Source organism: Arvicanthis niloticus, chromosome 15 (genome assembly GCF_011762505.2).
Source record: "Arvicanthis niloticus isolate mArvNil1 chromosome 15, mArvNil1.pat.X, whole genome shotgun sequence".
NCBI lineage: Eukaryota > Metazoa > Chordata > Mammalia > Rodentia > Muridae > Arvicanthis > Arvicanthis niloticus.
The window spans coordinates 61,645,035-61,667,078 of NC_047672.1; the positions used below are offsets into that span (position 1 = coordinate 61,645,035).

The window sequence follows — 22,044 nt, forward strand, 5'->3', positions numbered from 1 at the left end:
TTATAAACAATAACAACAAAAGTCCGCCTTTGAAGACTGATGATTCACGTCTATTTACTGATTTCCTAAATATGGCATCTTGTTTTCTTGAAACAGAGCTTCACTGTATCTCCTTAACTGGCTTTGTGCTTGCTGTGCAGCCCAGGGAGACTCCAAATTCCAGCAACATCCCTGCTTCAGCCCCCTTGACAGCTGTGTGCCAACACACTCAACACTCCCAAGTACTCCTTACACGTAAACTGTATGTTCTCAGACGTTTTCAAGTTTTTGTTTAAGGAAGAGAAGAAAAAGGTAAGTAGAAACCAGGCCACACTGTGGGGTAACATGAGGAACTCCGACAAACAACATGGAGATTCCAATCGTTGTCATTTTATTTTATTTAAAAAAAAAAAAAACCAAAGAACCAAGACCGATGCTATTTAGGGTGCAGTTTATGGTGGACAGTAAACCAAGTTCCTTGTAGAGATAATTCTCAAAACCACATAGCTCCAATATTTTGCCTTTTACTTCCTCCTTGCCTTTCATCTCAAACTTCAGTTCTTGTTGACTCTGTTGAGTGGGTTGTTTTGTTGCACTATTTTTTTCACAGCTGATATAAACATAATCTATCTGGGGGGGGGGGTTCTACCTAAGGGCAACGGTTATGTTGTGTAGCTGTTGAATAAGATGACTTCGTATTCAACATGCATCCCACTCAGAAGGTGTTGACAACCCTGGACTCTGTGACTCTCTCCAGTGGCCCCTGTTCCACGCAGCAGGAGGCAGAGACTGTGCTGACCTGTGCTGGCACCAGGTCCCATTTTCTCATCTCCATTCAGGAAGCCAGGCAGCCTCATTACCTATTTATGCTTCAGCTAGCTTCTGATAAATCAGTCTCCCAAGCATCCTAGCCATTAACTGCCCATTACTAGACCTTTAATTTCAGGCATGAACAAAAAAAAAATGCTTGCCTGCATAATCCTGAAGGTCAAAGGAGACAGATAAGATGCTTAGGAGCCAGGGAACAACACAATCTACAGTTACACTGGGCTGTAATTGAGTCTGAGTGTGAGGAGCCCCAAGAAAATCAGTAGACAAAATCCCTCATGTGAATTGGCACTGGGAAACTGATGCTCTTCTTCGGTGCAGGAAAGACCTGGAAGAGACAAGACAGGAACTCTTCCCACCCCACAGTAGGGTTCACATTTGATTTAGAACTGAGGCAGGCACATTTGATTTAGAACTACCTTCCTTCTTTTCACATATGAGAACTGGAAACAGCCATAATCACAGTGCTGTGAGAAAAACTTAAAAGGCTGAGTTTGCAGTGAGAAGATCCACTGCAGAGAACAATGTTAGTAGAGGATGCTACATGAAGGGGAGGGAAATAAGAATGAGTGAGCAGTTAAGCTGCCACACTCTAAAATGGATAATTAGTCATTGAGCCCTAAAGCCAATTTCAAAAGCAAACCTGTAAACAAGAGTTGTATCTGCCAGCTAACTTACAATCTGTGCTAGAGACAGCAGCAGAAACGGACCAGCTCCAAAGAACAGAATTAAGAATGGTGAGTTCGTCACATAAGCATTTTTCTTGGCCCACTCTACTCTGTCTTCTTTCTTTGCTTATTTGATTTCATCTTGCTTACAGATACTAGAGATGTCTGAGAATTAAGCTTGTTTTCACCAAGGAGCTAGCTCTGGTGTTTGTAGAAGAAAAAAAAAACTCAGGAATATCACTGAACAAAACCTTATGGTGAATGGCTGGCATGTACAATCCTACTACATTTCTTTAGGAAACAAATTCCCATTGGGTTAGCCTTGCTCACTCTTCTATGGCTAGAAAATAAAGCTACATAATTCCAGAGATATTTTTTCACATATGCTCACAAACATACACACACACACACACACACATACACACACACACACATACACACACACACAAACATACACATGCACAAACATAAGCATGCATACCACATACACACATAGAGATACATATAAAATAACCTTTAAAAGAACTCGATCCATTCTTCATTACATATCCCAACTATCCAAAAGTTTCCCACGAACATAGCCAAGAAATAATTCAAGGGAAAATTTGAAAGAGCAAAACTTGCACTGGATAAGAAAAATCACTGCAGTGGTCTATCATGATCTACAGTATCAAGGATGTTCCCAGGGTGGTCCTTATCTGTAACTTTCAAGCAATGGCCACAAGTTTTCTTCCCTGTGATACAAGATGACAGAGCTTTAAAGGCAGGGACAACTACAAAATCCTCACATAAGTCGTGAGATAAAGGTTGGTGGGGTGCACACAACAGTCATCTCAGCTCCCCAAATACACAGTAATGGAGAAAGACAGTGAAAAGCATATGTGAGCATAGGTATATGTGCAACATACGTGTTGAGAGTGAAATCGAACTATCATAAAATATCTGATAAAAATACCCTTGAATACCTATGAAAAGCATACCTTAAAAGCATGGGCTTATTGAACATAGCCTGGAACTACTACAGTAAAGTATGACATAAATCTACCCCTAAGATTTAATTCATAAGTTTCCACATACTACCAGCTAGCAGCTCCACACTGCTTTAACGAGTATTTCTTTACCACTAAGTTAAAGGAAAATGAAGCATCTGTCTACCATATATGTTTGAAGTAAAACATAAATATCATTTTAAAAAACTTATTTCCATATTATTTTCCATGTACTACATTATACTTATCTGGTGTATAGTCTTCTCAGAGATTCTACCTTTAAAATGCCAGGCCTGGTGGTACATGACCTAATTCTTAGCAATGTTAGAGGCAAGAGAACAAGGCAGGTTTGAAGTGAGCCTCAGCTGTACAGTAAGTTCCAGGATAGCGTGGGCTACAGTGTGAAACCGTCTCAGAACAAACAAATAAACACAAAAACCTAAGTGAATAAATACACTAATAGATACAATTTTACAGACATACTATCAAAAATCTAAGGAATAACAAAATAATGAAATTATTTAGTTGCATATGGATAAATAAACTCTAGAAAATAATTTCATTTGCACTTCTTTTATTTACTGAAGCGAGTCGCTATTGGATTCAAACTGCTTACTTAACCCTTAGCACTGAAGACTCTTTGGAAAAGTAGAAAACATTTTTAAAATACACTGAGTCTCAATTCTCTCTTGAAGTAGGAAACACTAGGGGACACTACACACACTAGAAAACTCTACAAATCAACTCATATCTCATCATGCTCATGTGTGCATACTCATATGTACATGTACACAAATGATGTCAAGAAAAGCATGTGGCCGACTACATGCCTGTATAACTGCAAGGACCAAATTCTGTAGCTTGTTAAATCTACCAAGAGCTGTAAGTAACTGGAATAACTGGTCTCTGCATGAAGGAAAAGTGAGAGCCTTCCTGAGAAACCTCTAGAACATGCTCACTGACATGAAGTCAGAGCCACAGAGAGATGGCCTATCAGCTCGGGAAGAGCACGAAGCTGTAATCCTCACAGTTTCTCAGGGTTTCTCAGTGTAGTGACCTCACTCCTGAAGACAAACAGGGGACTGAAACACTTAGTCTGACCGTTCTTCGCTTCTGGCATGAACTCAATCTGTACCCGAAACAACGTCATGTCAAAGGTTGATGACACTTGAGCACCACAGTGTCAGAAACAGAAAGTAAAATCAACTAGAATCACTAGAAGCCATGGCCTCATTAGGAAAGGAGAGTGGAGATGCTGAACCCAGAGCTGGATGGGAGCCATTTTCTCTCTCTACACAGACGCCAAGTGTCAACCAAAATGCACACACTCAGGATCTGAGATGTCGTCTGCTGTCTTTCAAGTGGGTGACCCGGGTCTCTATGTTTAGTGTTTTGATACAAAGCTGAATTAAACTATGTTCTGTAGTTCTAGCTTCTACTAAGGGGCTAATTAGAATAAATTTATGAGGACTCCAGGCATATGACATACCGAGTTAAAGAAAGGATTCCTACTGAAATCTTGAGTCTTTTTTCAAAGGAAAAAAGTGAAATTTGGTTTTATGGTTGTTCACTCTTTGTCTTTCTTAAGCAAATGAGCTCTTTAGGTAGCACAGAGGTCACCTTTCGTTTAATTTATGAAATGGTCCCCAGGGAGCATGTACTCAGGTCTCAAAACTGTGTAGGTAGGTCTCTCTGAGCCTCTCCCACTGAGTTCCTCAGAAATTGCCTCCTGGCAAAGGCTCCTGACTCCAACATTCCCCAGACCAGCATCCTCAGCAAACTACCACTACGCCATCTCTGTCCTTCTCTGACCTTCCTGGACTGTTCCACCATCTTCCTTACAGCCCGCAAGCCTGAATGCAACGTGTGCCAAAGACTCCATGAAAACCACAGTGGACCCTGAGGAAGATAAGGTCCTGCCCACAGACCTCCGTTGTCTGAAAAGGTGTTGTTTCCGTTACACAAGGAAGCAATATGCAAGGAGCAAAACCCAGTTTTCCTTGTGTCCGATAACTACGACAAGCTACAGTGGAACTCTAGACTCTAGAGCCACATTTTCTCCTTAAACATACGAGCTCTATCCCTTCTTTTAAAAGGTGATCTTGGGTAAGTTATTTCAGCTTTCTATGTCTCGGGCTTTGCATTTATTAAATGCCAACCTCTGAGAGGTGCTGTAAAGATGGAATAAGTGTAAGTACAAAGATGGATTGTATATTATTGTGCCATAGAAGCACTAAAAGACAGGATATATGACCAAAATTTTCCCTGGAATCAGTGGTCAGACTGATTTTGCTTCTCTTGTCACATCTAGCTGACAATGACTCTAGCCACTGTCTGAGAGGTCCGTCTCAAGCATCTCTGTTTCCTGTCTTTACTTCAACTCTGACAACTGTCATAGGATAATCATATGGAGAAAAGTTGTCTGATAATTTGTAATTAGCCTAAAGTGGAAGGTACTTCCCAGGACTATAGTAAATATGGCTTTCACGTTAACTACTTTAGTGACTTGTTTTTAGTAGTTATAAGTAATGCCACTGTCATGGAGAGCGCATTCCTTATCTCCATGTGCATTCTACTGATTCTTACGGAAAACTTTATTCCCATTTGTTTGCCAGTGAGTTCAGTAGCAACTCAACTGCAGGACGTGTAAAAATGCATCATCTACAGGACAGGGGAAGACGGCAGAATGCCGAGCTTACGGAGCTTCAAGGGTTGTGTGATTCAATCTTCCATTGTGAAAACTGATTGACGAGACTGTTTTATAAGGGATTTTTTAAAATGTTTGTTCATGTGAAAGGGACTGAGAGCCGGGTCTTGTACACACCGGGCACACTACCACTAAGCTATGCCATGGCTTAAGTTCCTCAGATAGATTCTCAACTCAGTCAATGCTGAATCATCTTGCTTTCCCTCTTAGACAGCTGATAAAAGTGTCTTAATGCAGTTTGTGTCTACTTCCTCTCTTTGTGAAACAGGATATGTTCAAAGGTGAGTTGGAAGCGCCCTCATCTTTTATGTGCGGGGGGTGGGGGTGGGGGGGAGGGGAAAGCACCTGCTACTTAGTCAGCTCTTGCAGCAAGTTCACCCTGAAAATATCTACAAACACAAAAGGAGAAGCTTATTTCCATGCATGTATTAACCATAAAATGTAAGTTCATTTAAGAGCACAAAAATAATACAGCTATGCAGAGAAGAGCCCAGGTTACTATACTGTGAGACTGGGGGACAAGAAGGGAACTGGGCTGTCTCCAGAAACCTTACTGAACACCTACCTGGTCTTCCTTGGTGAGATTAGTCAATGTTTTAAGATTACAGAGATGAATAGGTCCAGAAATAAAAATTATTCCAAATATCATCCCCCAGTCACAGACAAGAATAATCACAAATGCCTCCCCCCCCCAGTAAGACTTTCCTGTTGGCCGTGGTGGTACACACCTATATTCCCAAGAGTCAGGAGGCCTATGTCTTCTTGCTGCTCTGCCATCCCAAGACCATAAAGTCCTCCCTGCCATGCTGTTTTCTCTCCCACAGCACTTACTGTCGGCTAGTACAGCTGCTAAAATGTGGGCCTCAGAATAAAGAGAAAATGGTCACTGATAAAAATCCAAGGGCCTAGAACAGTATCTGCCATATAGGACACCCTCAGTAAGCACCAGTGAAGTGAAGTAAATAGGTGACCGTTTTGATGGTTTGTATATGCTTGACCCAGGGAGTAGCACTATTAGGTGGTGTGGCCTTGGAGTATGTGTGTCACTGTGGGCATGGTGACCCACTTTAAAACCCACTTCCTAGCTGCCTGGACATCAGTCTTCTCTTAGAGCCCGGCAGATGAAGATATTGTTCTTCCTGCACCATGCCTGCCTGGATGCTGCCATGCTCCTGCCTTGACTATACTGGACTGAACCTCAGCACCTATAAGCCAGCCCCAATTAAACCCTTATAAGAATTGCCTTGGTCATGGTGTCTTTTCACAGCAGTAAAAGCCTAACTAAAACATCAGTCCACATATCAAGTCATTAAAAAAGAATTATGGCACACGTACACACCCTCAAACTGCATGTGCAGTATCAGAGAATCAGCGGAGCTCAGTATGATGGACATACCTTTGCTCCCAGTATTCAGGATGCTGAAGCAGAAGGGCGGCAGGAAGTCTGAGGCTAGCCTGGTTGACAAAGAAAGCACCAGGCTAGCCAAGGAAGCATAGCAAGACCTTGTCCAAAAAAATAAAAAAGGAAAATGGAAAATTTTAACTATAGACTACAGAGTTCACAAGTTAAAACTTTGTATAAAAAAAGAACAAGACTCCAAGTCTACTACACAGTTTCCAGTCTCCTCAGCTCCCATGTTATTCAAGGACACATGGAAGAGGAGAGAAACAAAGGATCTGCAATCCTAGTGACAACACTCTGCAGAGAGAAGGAGCCATAAGAAGGTGTGGGTAATGGCTCAGACATAACTGACACACCAAGGGCTAGAAGGGCACATGAAGGAGACCATGTCTTTCTTCAAGTGAAATGTGAGGCTAAAACCTGGGCAAGGTCTCAGAGAGATGAAACATCCTATCCCCACACACACACACACACACATACAAGCACACACACTTGGCATGCATACCACACACACACATGCATCCCAAACACATGCACACACATACCATGCTCCCACGTACACACACACACACACACACTTGGCATGCATACCACACACACATGCACACCACACACATGCACACACATACCATACCCCCACACTACACATACACACACACCAATACCCCCATGTACACATACACACACACACACACACACACACACACACACACACAGCATGCACACCAGTACCAACAGCAGTAACAATACCAAACACATTTGGAACTTTCTTCCTGAACACTTTCTGCTATGAACATATGATGCTAAAGGGGAAAAAAAAAAAAAAAGCATACGGGCTTTTTCTAACCTAATTATTTCTTAAGGAAAATAACACAAACAATTAAATTTGGAATAACAGATTTTCCAAAGAATGTCTGCTGAAAACTGTTAGAGATCTGGGAACACATGGTTGATTGATTAAGTGGTGAAATATTTATTAAATAGGAGAATCCACTGCAAGAAAATGAGACTGGTTCAACTAAGATGCAGGCTGCATCCAACACTGGCCCAGCGTCTGTGGATAAGAACCCAAGTCCAGAGATGGAGATCTGAGCAGCCCACTGGAGCACCACAAACACGGCTGCCACACAAACTGGGGAGCCCCACCCCCACAAGAGGAAAACCCCACAGTGAAAATGACTATAAGCTTATTAAAAACTGTATTTTAAAAAATCACTAAATTATACATTTAAAGGGTAAATTTTTAAGTATGGGAATTGTTTCACCATAAAGTTATTAATAGAATCAAACAGAACAATGACGGAACACTCCAGGGACAGAGGCAGACCACAGCAGTACAGGGCTTGGTTTGCATGCCTGCTGCCTAGGGTCACCCCCACCCTGCTCAGTGCTGCAGTTTGGGTTTTCTCTGGAAAGGAAAAAGCTATACAAATCACCATAATGTATCATGGCCAGGGTGTTTAGAAAATATGAAATAGAACGTGAACATGGGAAAACAAAAAGCATCCTATTATATGTAGCAAGGTTATTGTTTTACAACACTTCGCTCTATGGCACGCTCCTGTTTCCACGTGTCCACACAAAATCTTTTGTTCAGATATTAATAGCATCACTACTCATAATGAAAGAATTTAATTAGCATAAATTCATATTAAGACAATGAATAAATAATGGAATATTATTCAGCAATGAAAAGGGATGAAGTACACACGCTATAACGTGGATCAATGTTGAAAACATTAAGCTAAGTAAGGCATAGTTGAAGGATCGAAAACAGGCAAATCTATAGAAACAAAAGTCTGCTAAAAATAAGGCCAATGAGATGGCTCGGCAGGTAAAGGCACCTGCCACCAGTGTGGATGACCCATGTGTGACCCTTGGGATGCACACAGTGGAAGCAGAGAACCACATCCTGAAAGGTGTCTTCTGCCCTCCACTGGTACCCCATCACACACACAAAATTAACAAAGTGTAAATACATATTCGTGTACATATATATTTATAAGTAAAACAAGAATCCTTTTGTTTCTGGGATTACCAAGGGTTACCTGAAGTCATAACGATAGCTAAGGAGTTCATTTCTTCAGGATGAACCTCAAACCTCATCTTTTAACATGCCATCTCCTCTGCATAAACAGTGCATGTCTCTTCTCCTTAACCCTGTTTTCAGATCCGCCACTCACACTACAGTATAAACACGTGAAACTACTTAGACAGTATCGCCCACTATGGTTTCTTCTCCAGAATTAAATGAGCATGTGCAGCTCTTTAGAAATCATGGAGATTTCCTGGTGTACCGTGTGAGTAACCACCTCATATATTTAAAATACTAAAGCATCTTATATTAATATCTATCATCAACATTAGAGTAAGATAGGCCAATGGTGGTTCCCATCTGTAATCCTCACCCTTGAGAGGTAGAGACAAGAACGAGAGACTTGAGAGTTCAAGACCAGCCTGAGCTACATAGTAAGATCTCCAAAAAGAAGGTGAGTGGGGAAATGCACTGAGATAGCTCAGAGCGTAAAGCTGCCTGATTCCTATCCCTGGGACTAGCAATAATGAAGAAAACCAACTCCCACAAGTGTTCTTCTGTCCTCCACATATCCACATGGCGCATGTTTGTACACACACACACACACACACACACACAGAGAGAGAGAGAGAGAGAGAGACAGAGACAGAGACAGAGACAGACAGAGAGTCATTTATCCATTAAATAGTCTTCAAAAATCAAGTACAAATTTGATAAAGTTTCATAAAATGCTTGTTTCTTATACATATTGGAACTACCTAATTACAAATGATTAATTGGTGTTAGAGCATATAACTTTATTGGTATTAAATAATACATTTCCATAAATAATAAAGACAAAGATTAGAAAAGGTTAAAACAAAATTATGAGACAAAATTATAAGGCAATGCTTAAAAAGTAAGGATTGCCTTAGTTTAAAACTGCAGTTAAAAATTAAAGAATGACCATTCAAGGAAATCCTCGCCTGAATATGTCACACAAACTCAAATCTATCAGAAGCATTACATGATGCTCTTACAATAGACCAAACATCATCGTCTCAAAGAAAACGCTGCTCCTGGCGGCAACTGACACAGTGTGCTGAATAAATCCAGCCACGAAGGTTAAAGAGCTTGGATTTATTTTTGCTGGGGGAGACGGGGCTATAAGCTGACATGAGTGACTGTGTCGTGGTGATTTAAGAGTCCATGAGACAATAAGACAGCTCTATGTGGTGGAATGTCAGCAGGCTCACAGCCATCCAAGTGCCTGCCAGGTCCTCCGCCATCCCGGCTCCTCAGCACCAGGGCTCTGACTGTTCTGACAAGCCCTGCCTTGGTGTCAAAGCAAAAAGCACTCTGATCTCAGTTCACCATGCAGCTTCTCAGCGAACCAGGGCATACTGCATACAGTACTCTGCTGGAGCAGCAGACATACTTGTGGAAAAGGAAGGAAAGAGAGCAGAGATTTACACAAACTATGGGAGGAGGACCATGTTCCTCTCTGACACTACCTGACTAAAAATTTGAATATCCACTAGAAAGAATGTATAACTATGGCAAATGCCTCAAAACTCTATCAATCAGTAACATAAATGGTCGCAGTTTTTTTTTTTTTTTCTTCATCTCTTTGAGACAGAAAACCGAGGCGAAAACAAACTAAAAATGTTTCCTGAGTACCTACGGTGAAGCAGGCACAGCAGACAATGGCAAGACTATCTCATGGAAACAGGCATCAGTGTCTGGATCCCCACACCGCCCACACATAAGCACACACAATGTGATGCACACCCAAGGCCGGTCTGACTCTGAGTAGCCTGTAAAATGCCTCGTCATTCCTTTACACGGAGTATGCATCCTGCAGCACTATGGCACAGTTTCACTCTCCTGCAGCAGCGGATCCCTGTCCCGGTCCAAGACTTTCAAAGTGTCATGCTCAGCAAGGATGGGGTAGCGACTGAGCACAGGAAGCTGGGAGCCAGGAAAGTAGAAGGATCAGGAGTCAGGGCAATGATGTGAAGAAGGAGAGTTTCAGCACTGGGGAGCTTTGAGACACACAATGGAGACAGCCACACTTTTTGATACACACAAAATGAATGAAAGCCAACTGAAGTGGAGTCCAAGCAAAAGAGGAAGGGGGTCACATGAAATACTACCACACGGTAAGTGGAGAAATGAAGACTTTGTTGGGCTATAACACGTTTCCAAATCCCCAAAGTAAGCTATGTCCAGCGGCGCATGTACCACGGCTGGTGGGAGCCACCCTCCAGAGGCCTGGGTTTGTCTCGGTTGCTAAGGGAAACAGAGGTTCCTGAGAGAAAGAGGAGGAAAGGCAAGATACACTAAAGGTTGCAGAGAAGCATTTCCTATGTTCACAAGAAGGTAATGAACAGGACAGGGCAGAGCTCACAGACAGGTTACAAAGACAGAGACGGAAAGCACTATTAACCAAGAACAGTCCATAGAACACCATGGATTTGGAGCAGAAACACCAACAGAGTGCTCCCAATGCATGTCATCAACACCCCTCTGCTGGGTGCTTGTTACATGACTGTCTCTACTCAACGCTGGGATGGAATACAATAAACAAAGGTGCATGCCTTTGTCCTGTGCTTTTCTATGCATTGAAGCTAAAATACAATATTTTTCAACCCATACTGCCAAGTTTAAGATTTTATCATCGGAACATTTAAACTCATTAATCGATACCCTCAACTGTGTTTCATATTAAATTCCTTAAGCTATAAATTAATACAACTTCTCCTATCTTTACTGTCAGAGAACATGGCCTGTGCTAGATCACCCAGAACTACGACTACCCTGTGCTAATCTTACATCAGAAATTCAATTACATGAGAATTCTTTCTATTTCTGTATCCCTGCTTTTGCTGGCTTTTGCCTGGTAGCTCCATGACAGCCAACAGCATTTGCCCTCAGCTGTGATTAAAAGTCTCACCTCCAGTGACCTACCCAATCAGAAATGAGCCCGCCTTAGTGAAAGCAATGAACACTGGCAGGTTTCCACTAAGTTGTACCCAATCAATAGCTGTCCAGCTGAAAGGCATTTTTATGAGACACAAACTAGAGAGAAAGGAATGAGCCATTTACAGGTAAGCCAGAAACAGGATCAAAATAAGTAAATGTCAGTTTGGGTATAGAATCCAAAGTTTTATCATCTTTGGTAATGTTTAAGTCTCTATCAACAGCCATACAAACTCCTCTTAAGAAACAGTGACTGAATTATTCAGCATAATGGCGACTTTGAAAATGAACTCTTTCAAATGCTCATCACTTATTAAATACTTTTTAAAGTTTTCTGTGACATGTTTCAAAGTACTAACTACAGCTAAGCTTCAGGGAGCCAAAATGTCCTTGATCATAACTCAGCATAAGTCAGCAGCATGGCAAACAATTAAGAAAAATTGTTTGACCCAATAATTCAAAGCAATGATTGTTTGCCTTCTAAACTCGAGTTCATGCAGACTCCTTCACTGAGCATTCAGTTAGCAGGCATCACATGCCATTCGAAATGCACTGTTACCCACTTTATACAATCTAGGTATGCTATTTAGAGAATCAAATTTCTAAAAAACCTACATGACTTAGGAAATCAGTGTTTAGCTAGAGGTGGCATCTCCTGACCCAGGCCCAGTGCTCTAGACTCCTTAAGCACAGGTTGCTTAAGCCCTCTCCCACAAACCTGAGGAACTTTAAAAAAAAAAAAAAAAACCAAGAATAAAAAAGAAATAAGAGAAAAGGGAAAAGAGAAAGAACAAAAACAACGAAACAAAGAGGAAGGAAGAAGGAAGACAAGAGGAAGGAATGAAGAAGGGAAGAAAGGAAAAAGGAATGAGGGAGACAGTGTTCTTCTGGCTGAACCACAAATGTAGACCTCACAGGAGAACAGATGCACCCTCAGGGCCCAAGGGGCAAACTTGGCTAAAGACAGACTCCTGCTATGACCTTAGAATCAAAATTAAGGTCAGTCACTAAAAACCTGAATGGCTGAAGGTAAAACTTAGGAAGTCAGTCCATCAGACTCTTCCAAGTAGCCCTGTGTAAGCTGAGCCAGGAGGATACTGGGCCATTCTAATACCATGGGTCCAGCCTCTTCCCCAGATCCTCACCTTCTCCTCCATTCTTATTCAAAGTCCACTCCCTCCCGCCCACACTTAGGTGATTCCAGGTCGCTTTTGTAGTCAGCTGTCTTCCTTCCTATGCCTCCAGGCTACCCTGTATTAATAAAGCGAGTCTACGTAGCCTTAACTGTCACTTGTACCTGCTGACGATCCACAATTGTGTTTCTAGACAGAACCCTGGCAGGACACTCTAAATGCATCAAAAGCACATGAGGGGATTCAAGGAAACCTGCAGAACCAGGTTATGTGAAGGAACGGCTCTTCTCAAGAATCTTGCTACTTAATCCACAGAAGGAGAAACTGTGGAGAGAAAAGCTTGGGTCATCACTAGGAACATCAAACTGTCTATCACCAAGGTAATGTCATCAGTGGAGGAAACTAGCCTACCTAAAGAACAAATAGCCCAAGGAAGGCAAAAAGGACAGAAACCAATGATAAAGCAATGTGCACCAGACAGTGCCCCACAGAGAAATGATCCAATAAGACCCTGAGCCCGGCCTTCGACTGCCATAGGTAGAACGTTATAAAACTATTCGTGGAAAGATAGCGCTTCAGGCCTAGCTTCAAAAAAAAATCATCATCCACTTCTTCTCCTCAGCTATCTAGTGATCTCTCCTCACAACAGAAGTCAAGCAACCAAGGCAGGTCTGCTAAAACATATAATGTCCTGGTACAACATTACTTTTTGAAATGGAGAAGAAATATATTCATTTAACCTGCTCAAATACATGACCCTGAAAACCTCTTAGATACAAATAACAGATTCTGGGGAAGGATGAATAACTAAATTCTTAATCCCCTCTCTTTCCAATTAGAACTGCAGATCATGATTTGTAGATCATGATGCAGAATCTTTTATTTTATTTTCAAAATCCGGTTATATGTAATAGCTTCTCTTGAAGGAAAGAAAATAGATTCTTACCTTAAAAGGAACTAAAATCAGGAGTAAAGGGAGTCGAAGGCTAAAGTCAGTTTTGATGTTAAGTAGTTTTTAAACACATGTAATTTTTAATTACATGTAAAATAATTACAAGTTATCCAAGGAGGAGTTCAGTGAGGTCAGGAGTTTCTTAAAGAAATAATGTTGGTATATTCTAACACAGATAAAGAGAAATCCATGATAAATTAGGACCAAAACTGTGTCAAAGGCTACGTTGTTGATTTTAACATTTCCTTTCAGAATTGTTTTCCATTTCTACCCCTTTATTAAGCTTCATGACCACGGGAAAGCTAATTCACTCCCCTACAGAGTGGGTATAATAGTATCTACTTCATCATTAAAAATAGTGGCTATAAATCACTTATCACAGTGCTTAGCATACATGGAACATGTCTGGAAAAATGAATTCCTACATTTTCAACTCTTGCTTCCACACTTTTTTTTCTTTCTAGTACTTTTATTACCAAAATAAACACATGCAACAAGATGTTCATGGAACTTATTATTTTGGTTATTATTAATCCGTTTTACCTGAATGATTTGACATGTCTCTACTGGAACTACAGGGACATAAAGATACCCTGTACCTTTTCTTGTGATGGGGGACTATATGAAGATAGATTTCAGTTTAGCATTTAATGTTTCTGTGAACAAAACTCTGGCTACAAGTGCATATATAATTTTGATGTTAACTGCTGAATACTAAAAATTGAACTTACAATGAAAAAATAATCACCAATATAATATCAACAGACACCTCTTTCGAGACCTGCTCTTGGATGTCAAATGTCTATCATACATTCCATTATTTACTAAAATAGTAAAACTGAAGACCCCCTACTGGGCTCAGCAAGCCTCTTCACAGTACTGTAACTTTAAATACAAACACGGCTATTTTTGAATCACCAAAAGTATAACTCCAATAGGGGAAATTAAAGAAACTTTTGATTATGACACCAAAGACATCTACATGTCTTGAATGCTGTCTAAGGCGAGAATTCAGCCAATGAAGTGGAACTGAACTTTCTGAGTTCAAATCCCGTTAGCCTCATTAAAGATGCCAAGCTATGATCTACCATTGGGCTTCTGTAAGCATAATATACATCAAGCACTAAGAAGTTGGTTTGACATATAAAAGCCACCACGAAATTGCCACATATTAAACATTTTAATATACAGCATACATGGTAACACTGACATCTTTTTTCTCAGTTTCCTTTCCTTCCTGCTTCCCACCATTCCTCTCAGTTTCTTGCTTTTCTCCACCTCCCACCCCACCCCTGTTCCACATGGATGGGCATCTTCTCTCCACTTAGGCTTAGTCCTCAAGACTTCCTGATACATGTGGCCCTAGCTGCACCCCACTGGAGCTGTGGAATGATACCCGTTACAGATTCTTTTCTCACTGAGTCAGGAGAAAAAGAGCAGGTCTCTCTCTAAAATGGGCTGTAGAAGAATAAAAAGAATATATGACCGGGCAGTGGTGGTGCAAGCCTTTAAACCCAGCACTTGGGAGGTAGAGGCAGGCGGATTTCTGAGTTCGAGGCCAGCCTGGTCTACAGAGTGAGTTCCAGGACAGCCAAGGCTATACAGAGAAACCCTGTCTCGAAAAACCAAAAAAAAAAAAAAAAAAAAAAAAAAAAAGAATATATGGTATGTTTTGCAGTGTGAGAAAGCAAGTAAAACTAAGAACATTTTTTTATAAACTCATAAGCTCCTGTTTGTTCTCCATAGAGCTGTGAAGAAATGATCAAACACTGATTCCTTTGTGTGCAATAAAGTAATTGTGTAGAATTGCATAGATGACTATATGTATGTGTGTCTGTGCACACACACACACACAAGTATACACATGCAGATTGGGATATCAAAGATAAGAAATAAGATAAGCCTGAATTAGGTCTCTTCTGTAATCTAGAATTCTGTCACTACATTTATATGAATTTGAATGAAGCATTAAGAGAAAGCCTATGAGATGGCTCTGTGGATAATGATGTTTGCAGCCAAGCCTGGTGACCTGAGTTCAATTCCCAGCATTTACATGATAAAAAGAGAGAAATGACTCCTATATAACGTTGTCTTCTGACCTTCACATGTGTGTCATGGTACAAACACACACACACACATGCATATATACACTATATAGAGATAGATAGATAGATAGATAGATAGATAGATAGATAGATAGATAGATAGATGTAAATTAAAAGAAGGTTGTTTTAAAAATATTTAAGGTATATTATAATTTTTATTTTTACTTTATTCAATTGGTAGGTAAACAAAAATGCACTGTGAAATATTTCTTTCCTACTGCTCATGGCAAAACTTTATTAATATTGAGCTACTTAGTTTAACAAACGTACATTTAGGGGGAAAAGGCAGGGCAAGCTACCATGAAAGCTGTAATTCCTCAGAGCCCTCTTCCACTGGGAACTGTACTGCAGACAACTGACAGCCAGGCTGACCCAGTGTCCTCAGAGGGAGCAGCACGAGGTTAAAGACAGCTCATCTATTACACGGCATATATACACATATTCGCAAAAAAAAAAAAAAAAAAAAAAAAATAGAGCACACCTTTTGCTGATACCTTGCCTTCAACTGTACTTTTTGCTCCATTCACTAATGATTTTAAAAGGAGGTGAGTGGCAGATCCATGTCCTTGTCCCCACTTGACGACTCCTTCAGAAGGTGTAATACTTTGCAGAGGACAGGATGGAAGAAAGTAGATCTTGTGTTTGCAGACAACAATACTTCTGATAGAAGAAATCATGTTGTACACAGAAGTATAAAAAGCATTGGGCGTTTTTAAAATAAATAGCAGAATTTAAGGTAACTATGCAACAAAATAAGTTATCAGATAACCCATTTCTGAGGCCATAATAAATGTAAGATGCTTAGGTGGCAAAGGAGCAATAATTACTAAGCATATCTAAGATAGCAATTACAGGGCTATCAATATTAAACCATCAGTAAGGCTCAGTAGATGATACCTTACACAAATTTGTGAAAAAATATATGTTATGCCTTACTATCCACAAACATGCAATTCTTTTATCATAGATACTGTCAAGAAAGAAGAAAAAAGCCTCGATATTTTGAATATTCCAGGGCTGTCTTCTAAGCTTGGGACGACTTCATATTTGACAACCCTGAAGACAACACGGTTACTCACAATCAACTATGATTATTTTGACTATAATTTCTAGTATTTATGACATAATGAGCTTCTACACAAGGTGATCTCCCCATTTACAATAAACATTGGTGAGCACTGGCGTAACTCACTATGCAATGAACAAAAAAAAAACCCTCTCACAATATGGACTTGTATCAGTAAAATTTTACACCATTTTACACTAAACTGTCACTATTCAAGCAGAACTAAAATGAAATTTCCTCTAAAATAAAAGCTTCATATCCCCATCTATGGATGAAAACTGAAACAGGCTCACATTAATAATAAAAGAAATTTGGTTTTTTGTTGTTGTTGTTTTCGGTTTTTCAAAACAGGGTTTCTCTGTATAGCCAGGGCTGTCCTGGAACTCACTCTGTAGACAGACTGGCCTCAAACTCAGAAATCCACCTGCCTCTGCCTCCCAAGTGCTGGGACTAAAGGCTTGCGCCACCACTGCCCGACTTAAAAGAAATTTGATACTCACCTAGTCTTTGTGAACTTCAAGAATGGGACCATTTAAGACTACAATGGTGACTACCTTCCCTTGGTCAATCGCTTGAGCCTATCAAGTAAGAAGTAATTTCTGAACTAATTTGAATGGCCTATAAGGTCTTTTCCTTCTAGGCTATTCCATTTAACTGCATTATGTAGAAAACGAGTAATTTGTAACTTCAGGGAATGTATTACATTCAGGTAATAAGGGCATCATTTTGCATTCAAATGATGTCATAAAATTTCTAAACAGTCCTCCACTGCTCAGGGGAGTTACTGTGACTTAAAAGACTATTAGAGACTCACTGTATGCCTAGCATTGATCTAGGTGCTTTTAAAATGCCACCCATCCAGTGTTCTCAATATGTTTGGGAGCTTAGCTCTGACAAAGCTTAATGATATGAGCTGGAATTTATCAGTGAATAAAAGTAAGTAATAAGCCTGCTCACTCTTATTCTTCTGTAACACTGGGACAATACCATCATGAATTTAACCAGTTAATCCTCCTTGCCAAAAGACTTAAATAGCCTGCAGAACCAAGTCCCAACTCCTCAGAACATAAAAGAACCTGCTGCAGCATCTAGAAACTACATTCTTTTCATATTGGTCCCCAAAATCTCATCTGCAGTTAACAAAGGCATTCCTGGTTTCCATGTATCTGTGGACTTGCTGTCCCTTCCTGCTAGATATGCCCGCTTCCTCTCTGTAATGTGACCAAGCAGACAGCACCTCCTGGGAGAGCCCAGGGACTCCTTGTGGGGTTAAGTGCTGGGCTTCTGCTGTTTCCACAGTCCTCTGTAATCACCTGAAGACTGAAGGGCAAAGAGTAATTGTTCATCCACTCATCATTTCCCCAGCTGTCTGTAAACCCCTTAAAGGCTAGAACTGTGTCTTTTATTTTTAAATCACTATAGCCTTGATTTATTTTAAAATGTTAACTAGCAAGAGCTCAAGTGAATAAATTCTTTTTAGTGAGTCAATAAATGAATTGCATGCATGCGCACAAACACACACACACACACACACACGCCTTATGAACTCACAAAAAATCATCCAGATGTTATTTCTGAAATACAAAGAAAAATGCTAAAAATATTCACGGGTACCTACGGTGCCAAATGTCCTGCTTACGAAGAAAATAATAATAGTAACAAGAGCTATATCAAATCAACACATTTTCAGGTTAAATTATAGCTCTCTGGAAACCAGGAATGCCTAAGAGACAAGAAAAAAAACCTTAGTTTCCTTACTGGAGGAAATGTTGCTCTGAGATTCTGTCAGTTCTCTGTGGTGTCCTGCTGCAACTTAAGGATCCTGGTAAAGTACAGTGACTCCCCAGGAGATAGAGATGCCAAGATGTGCTGTGTGCACCTTTAGATACCAAGTATAATTTGTTATAATTATAGTGTTACTCCCACTTCTGACTCAGATCAATAATCTATACATGCTGTTTAGTCTAAAATCTAGCAAACAATTCACCTCAGCTGTAAGGTTTACTTGTGAAGGGCCCACTGTATCTTCTGCCCAGAGTGGAGAGGCCCATATGAGTCCAAACATATCTGAAGTGCTGTTCGAGAAACACTGAGAGAAAACATAGCCTGTTTTTTCAAAAGTAGTAGTCATTCGGCATCATAAAGGGGATGGGTGTTGAAGCCATCGTCAGCAGGAGGCAGAGACAGAGGTCCTGAGTCTGCTCCTTCATGTCCCCCTCTGCTCCTCTCCGTCCCTCCTTCCCTTCCCACAAAGACTCTGGGACTTGTTCTAACACACTGTCTACATCAGCAAATTCCTGACCATAGAAAACTCTATACAGAATGACAGACCTCATTTCTCAATAAATAAATTACGAGGAAAATTAAAAGTAAGAACCAATTACAAGGCAAATTAAAATAAAAACAAAAGCATACACTAAAAGAGACTTAAATAAACTAGGTATGCCCTTTATTTTAGCTCTGGCTCGAAATGAATGCATATATTCATATACATGTAAGCGTATTTTTGAGATAAATAAAAGTGTTTCTGAAAGAATGGTTGCTTTATAGTATCAAAGAATTAATCTTATTTTTACTGTGGCAATACAGAGTTACATTTTTAATATAACCCTTCCCTTTCAGAGTTTTATTACTGGAAGTGTTAATAAATAAAGCATCATTTGCTTGCTTCAAAGAAATACAGAAGGGAAGAAGGAAGGCCAGTAGGAGGCAGAAAAAAGCAAGAGAGACTGTAAGTTACCAATCACTGAAGTTAGGATTCACTATATTCCTCTGCTTAGTTTATGTGTGTGTAGATTTTTTTTTTTAATCAAAGGCTACAAACAAGCATCAGAATATTCTCTCACAGGAATAATTATTAACTAACTGAAAAATAAGACACAGGTTCCCTTCTGCAGGTTTTCCATGGAAACAAGCCAAAATTAAAAATAGGCAGCTGCCTATTATTATTTAATTCAGATAATAAAATCCTTCATTAAGGGCTGGACATACTGGGTTTTCTACTACATTACTCTCACATCAATGGATACTACAAGTTACCCTGAATTTCTACCTATGTCAACAAAATTTTAATGGAGCAGATTATTTGACTTTAAATATAGACTTAAGTATTTTGTACTCTTTACATGTCTCACACATGTGAAAAAGTAAGCACATTATCACATCACAGTTATGTTAGCGTTGAATGGGTTTATGATGTGAAAATGCCCAGATTACCTTTACTTAAGTAAAGTTACGACAAGTTTCAACTATGTGAGCTTCAGATGTACTTGCAGACAAACGGTCAGGTTGACCTATACAAACATAAAAACACTTAATATGGTCCCAAAAATATTGGCTGGAATTAGCCAGTACTCACTCACATCTATAGATGTTTGGAATTGATTAAAATGCAGGTACTGAAATAAATCCGTTTTTAAAACAAGTGCTCAATAAAACGATACCACCCTAATTACAACAGTGGAAAAGGTGAGGAGGACCCGGACTGAATGGGGCCAGTCTCTGGTGTTCACAAATCTGGATGACCAGGGGATTTTGAGATGTTTAGTTTAGCTTGGTTTCTTAGGGTTGCCTAGTTTTCTTCTCCTCTCTTCCTTCTACAATAATTATCTTGGATTATAATGTCTTCTCTCAGAGTTAAAACAACAAAGATGATGATGCATATCTTGCCTAAATAAAATCTCCTCCTCCCCAGTGCAGTTTTCGCTTGGCTAAGGAGATGGGGTCTGTGCCTCTTATCTCTAGCTCAGGTTACAGGGCTACTAGGAGCGCCAACGCCACCCCCACCCCTAAGGCTTCTGCAAAGCCTTGGCCTGCGTTTCTTTTGGTTCCTTTTTTTCTCAGTCTCCTTTCCTCCTTTTTGCACTAGCACCGGGAAGCATTAGGAGTCACATTAAGACTGTGCTCTTTTCACCCGGTACACCGCGTCTCCAGGGCAACCCTAAGCAAACGCGGGGTCACCGGGCTGCAGCAGAGGACCACCTCCCGCAGTCCGCCGCTCACCTGCGGTCCGCCAGGGTCGCCCCGCACGCGTGTGTTGAGCTGGTGGTGCTGAGTTTCGTCCTCGCCGCCTAAGCGGTAGATGAGGCGCAGCGGTACGATGCTCTGGCGCTCCAGGAAGCGGTTCTCGTTTCCCTTCTCCAGTTCTCTCAGTGAGGCGTCTCCTTGAAGGCAGGCGGGAGGGAAAGAGAGAGTGGAGAGAAACGGCAAAAAATAATGACCCTGACCCACGGTCCTCCATCCTGCGGTCCTCATCACCCCTACGAAAATTCCCCCGCCTCCTCCCTCCCGGACCCATCTGGGAAGGACGCAGAGACACCAGCTGGAGAGCCCTGGACCAGCTCTTTCCAGAGCATCTCCGGGCCCAGAAACAGGGCACCCCTTTCCCATTCTCGTGAAGGAGACTCTTCTTCAGCAGGGGAAAGGGGAAAAAAGCATTTGACCCTAGATTGCTGATGCATCCTCGTGTCCCCCACACATGTGTGCTTACCCCTTCCTCGCCGCCCTTCAAAAAAAAAAAATAAAAATAGAAACCCGCGCACTGTGGAAATGCGGGTGCGGCTTTTCGGGGAGCCTCGGGGCTCCAAAGAGTCCTGGACGCCCCGGCAGCTGCGAACTTACCTGCCCGACCGCAGCGCGCCAGGGGGCAGGTCCCCAAGATGCAGAGCAGCCAGAAGGACGCGGCCGCCGCTGCCTGCATGGTGGCGGCGCTCAGCTGCTCGTGCCCGGGCCCCGGGCTCGGGCTCCCGGCCTCCCCTTCCCAGCCCGCGCCGCTGCCGCTGCCGCAGCCGCCGCTGCCTCAGTGCTGCATTGTGCCTGGCGGGCGCTTCGGTGGCGGGGGCAGTGAACGAGCGCCGCATCGGGCGCCAGGCTGTAGCTAAGTGGCTTCTAGCGCCTCCCACCTCATCCCCAGGCGGAGGCCGGGGCGGGCGGCCAGCACGGCGGGGAGCGGAGCCGGGTGCGCAGCGGGCCTGGTGCACTTGCCCCCCGCGCCGCACCCGGCCGCACGCACCGGAGTCGCTGGGAAATGTAGTTCCCTCCCCGCACAGCGAGCTGGTCTCCACAGCGACGTGACCATCGCCATCCCAAGACCCAAGAAGGAGACTGCAGCCCCAAGGAGAGGTGATGAACATCACCTGCACGGTGGCGGCAGCCCGAATTCGCCCCCCAAGGTGTGCGAAGAGCCACGGTGTTGCTCACATTTAGTATCTATCGCTTGT

The 22,044-nt window shown here is 41.7% G+C and overlaps 1 protein-coding gene across 12 annotated transcripts in view; it reads right to left on the minus strand.

Moving 5' to 3' along the window:
- The window catches only part of Adam22 (ADAM metallopeptidase domain 22), a 223,724-nt gene extending 201,951 nt beyond the window's left edge, over positions 1 to 21,773 (minus strand). For 4 of the 12 annotated variants that reach the window (XM_076913098.1, XM_076913100.1, XM_076913097.1 and 1 more), the window contains exons 1-2: positions 21,446 to 21,772; positions 20,828 to 20,988 (exon numbers count right to left, since the gene is read on the minus strand). In XM_076913098.1, the coding sequence (XP_076769213.1) occupies positions 20,828 to 20,988; positions 21,446 to 21,524 (240 nt within the window). In that variant the 5' untranslated portion in view covers positions 21,525 to 21,772. Of the gene's footprint in view, positions 1 to 20,827; positions 20,989 to 21,445 lie in introns of all 12 variants that reach the window. The other 8 variants (XR_013103903.1, XM_034518878.2, XM_076913095.1 and 5 more) reach the window with 3 other exon arrangements.
- Between the last annotated feature and the right edge of the window lie 271 nt (positions 21,774 to 22,044).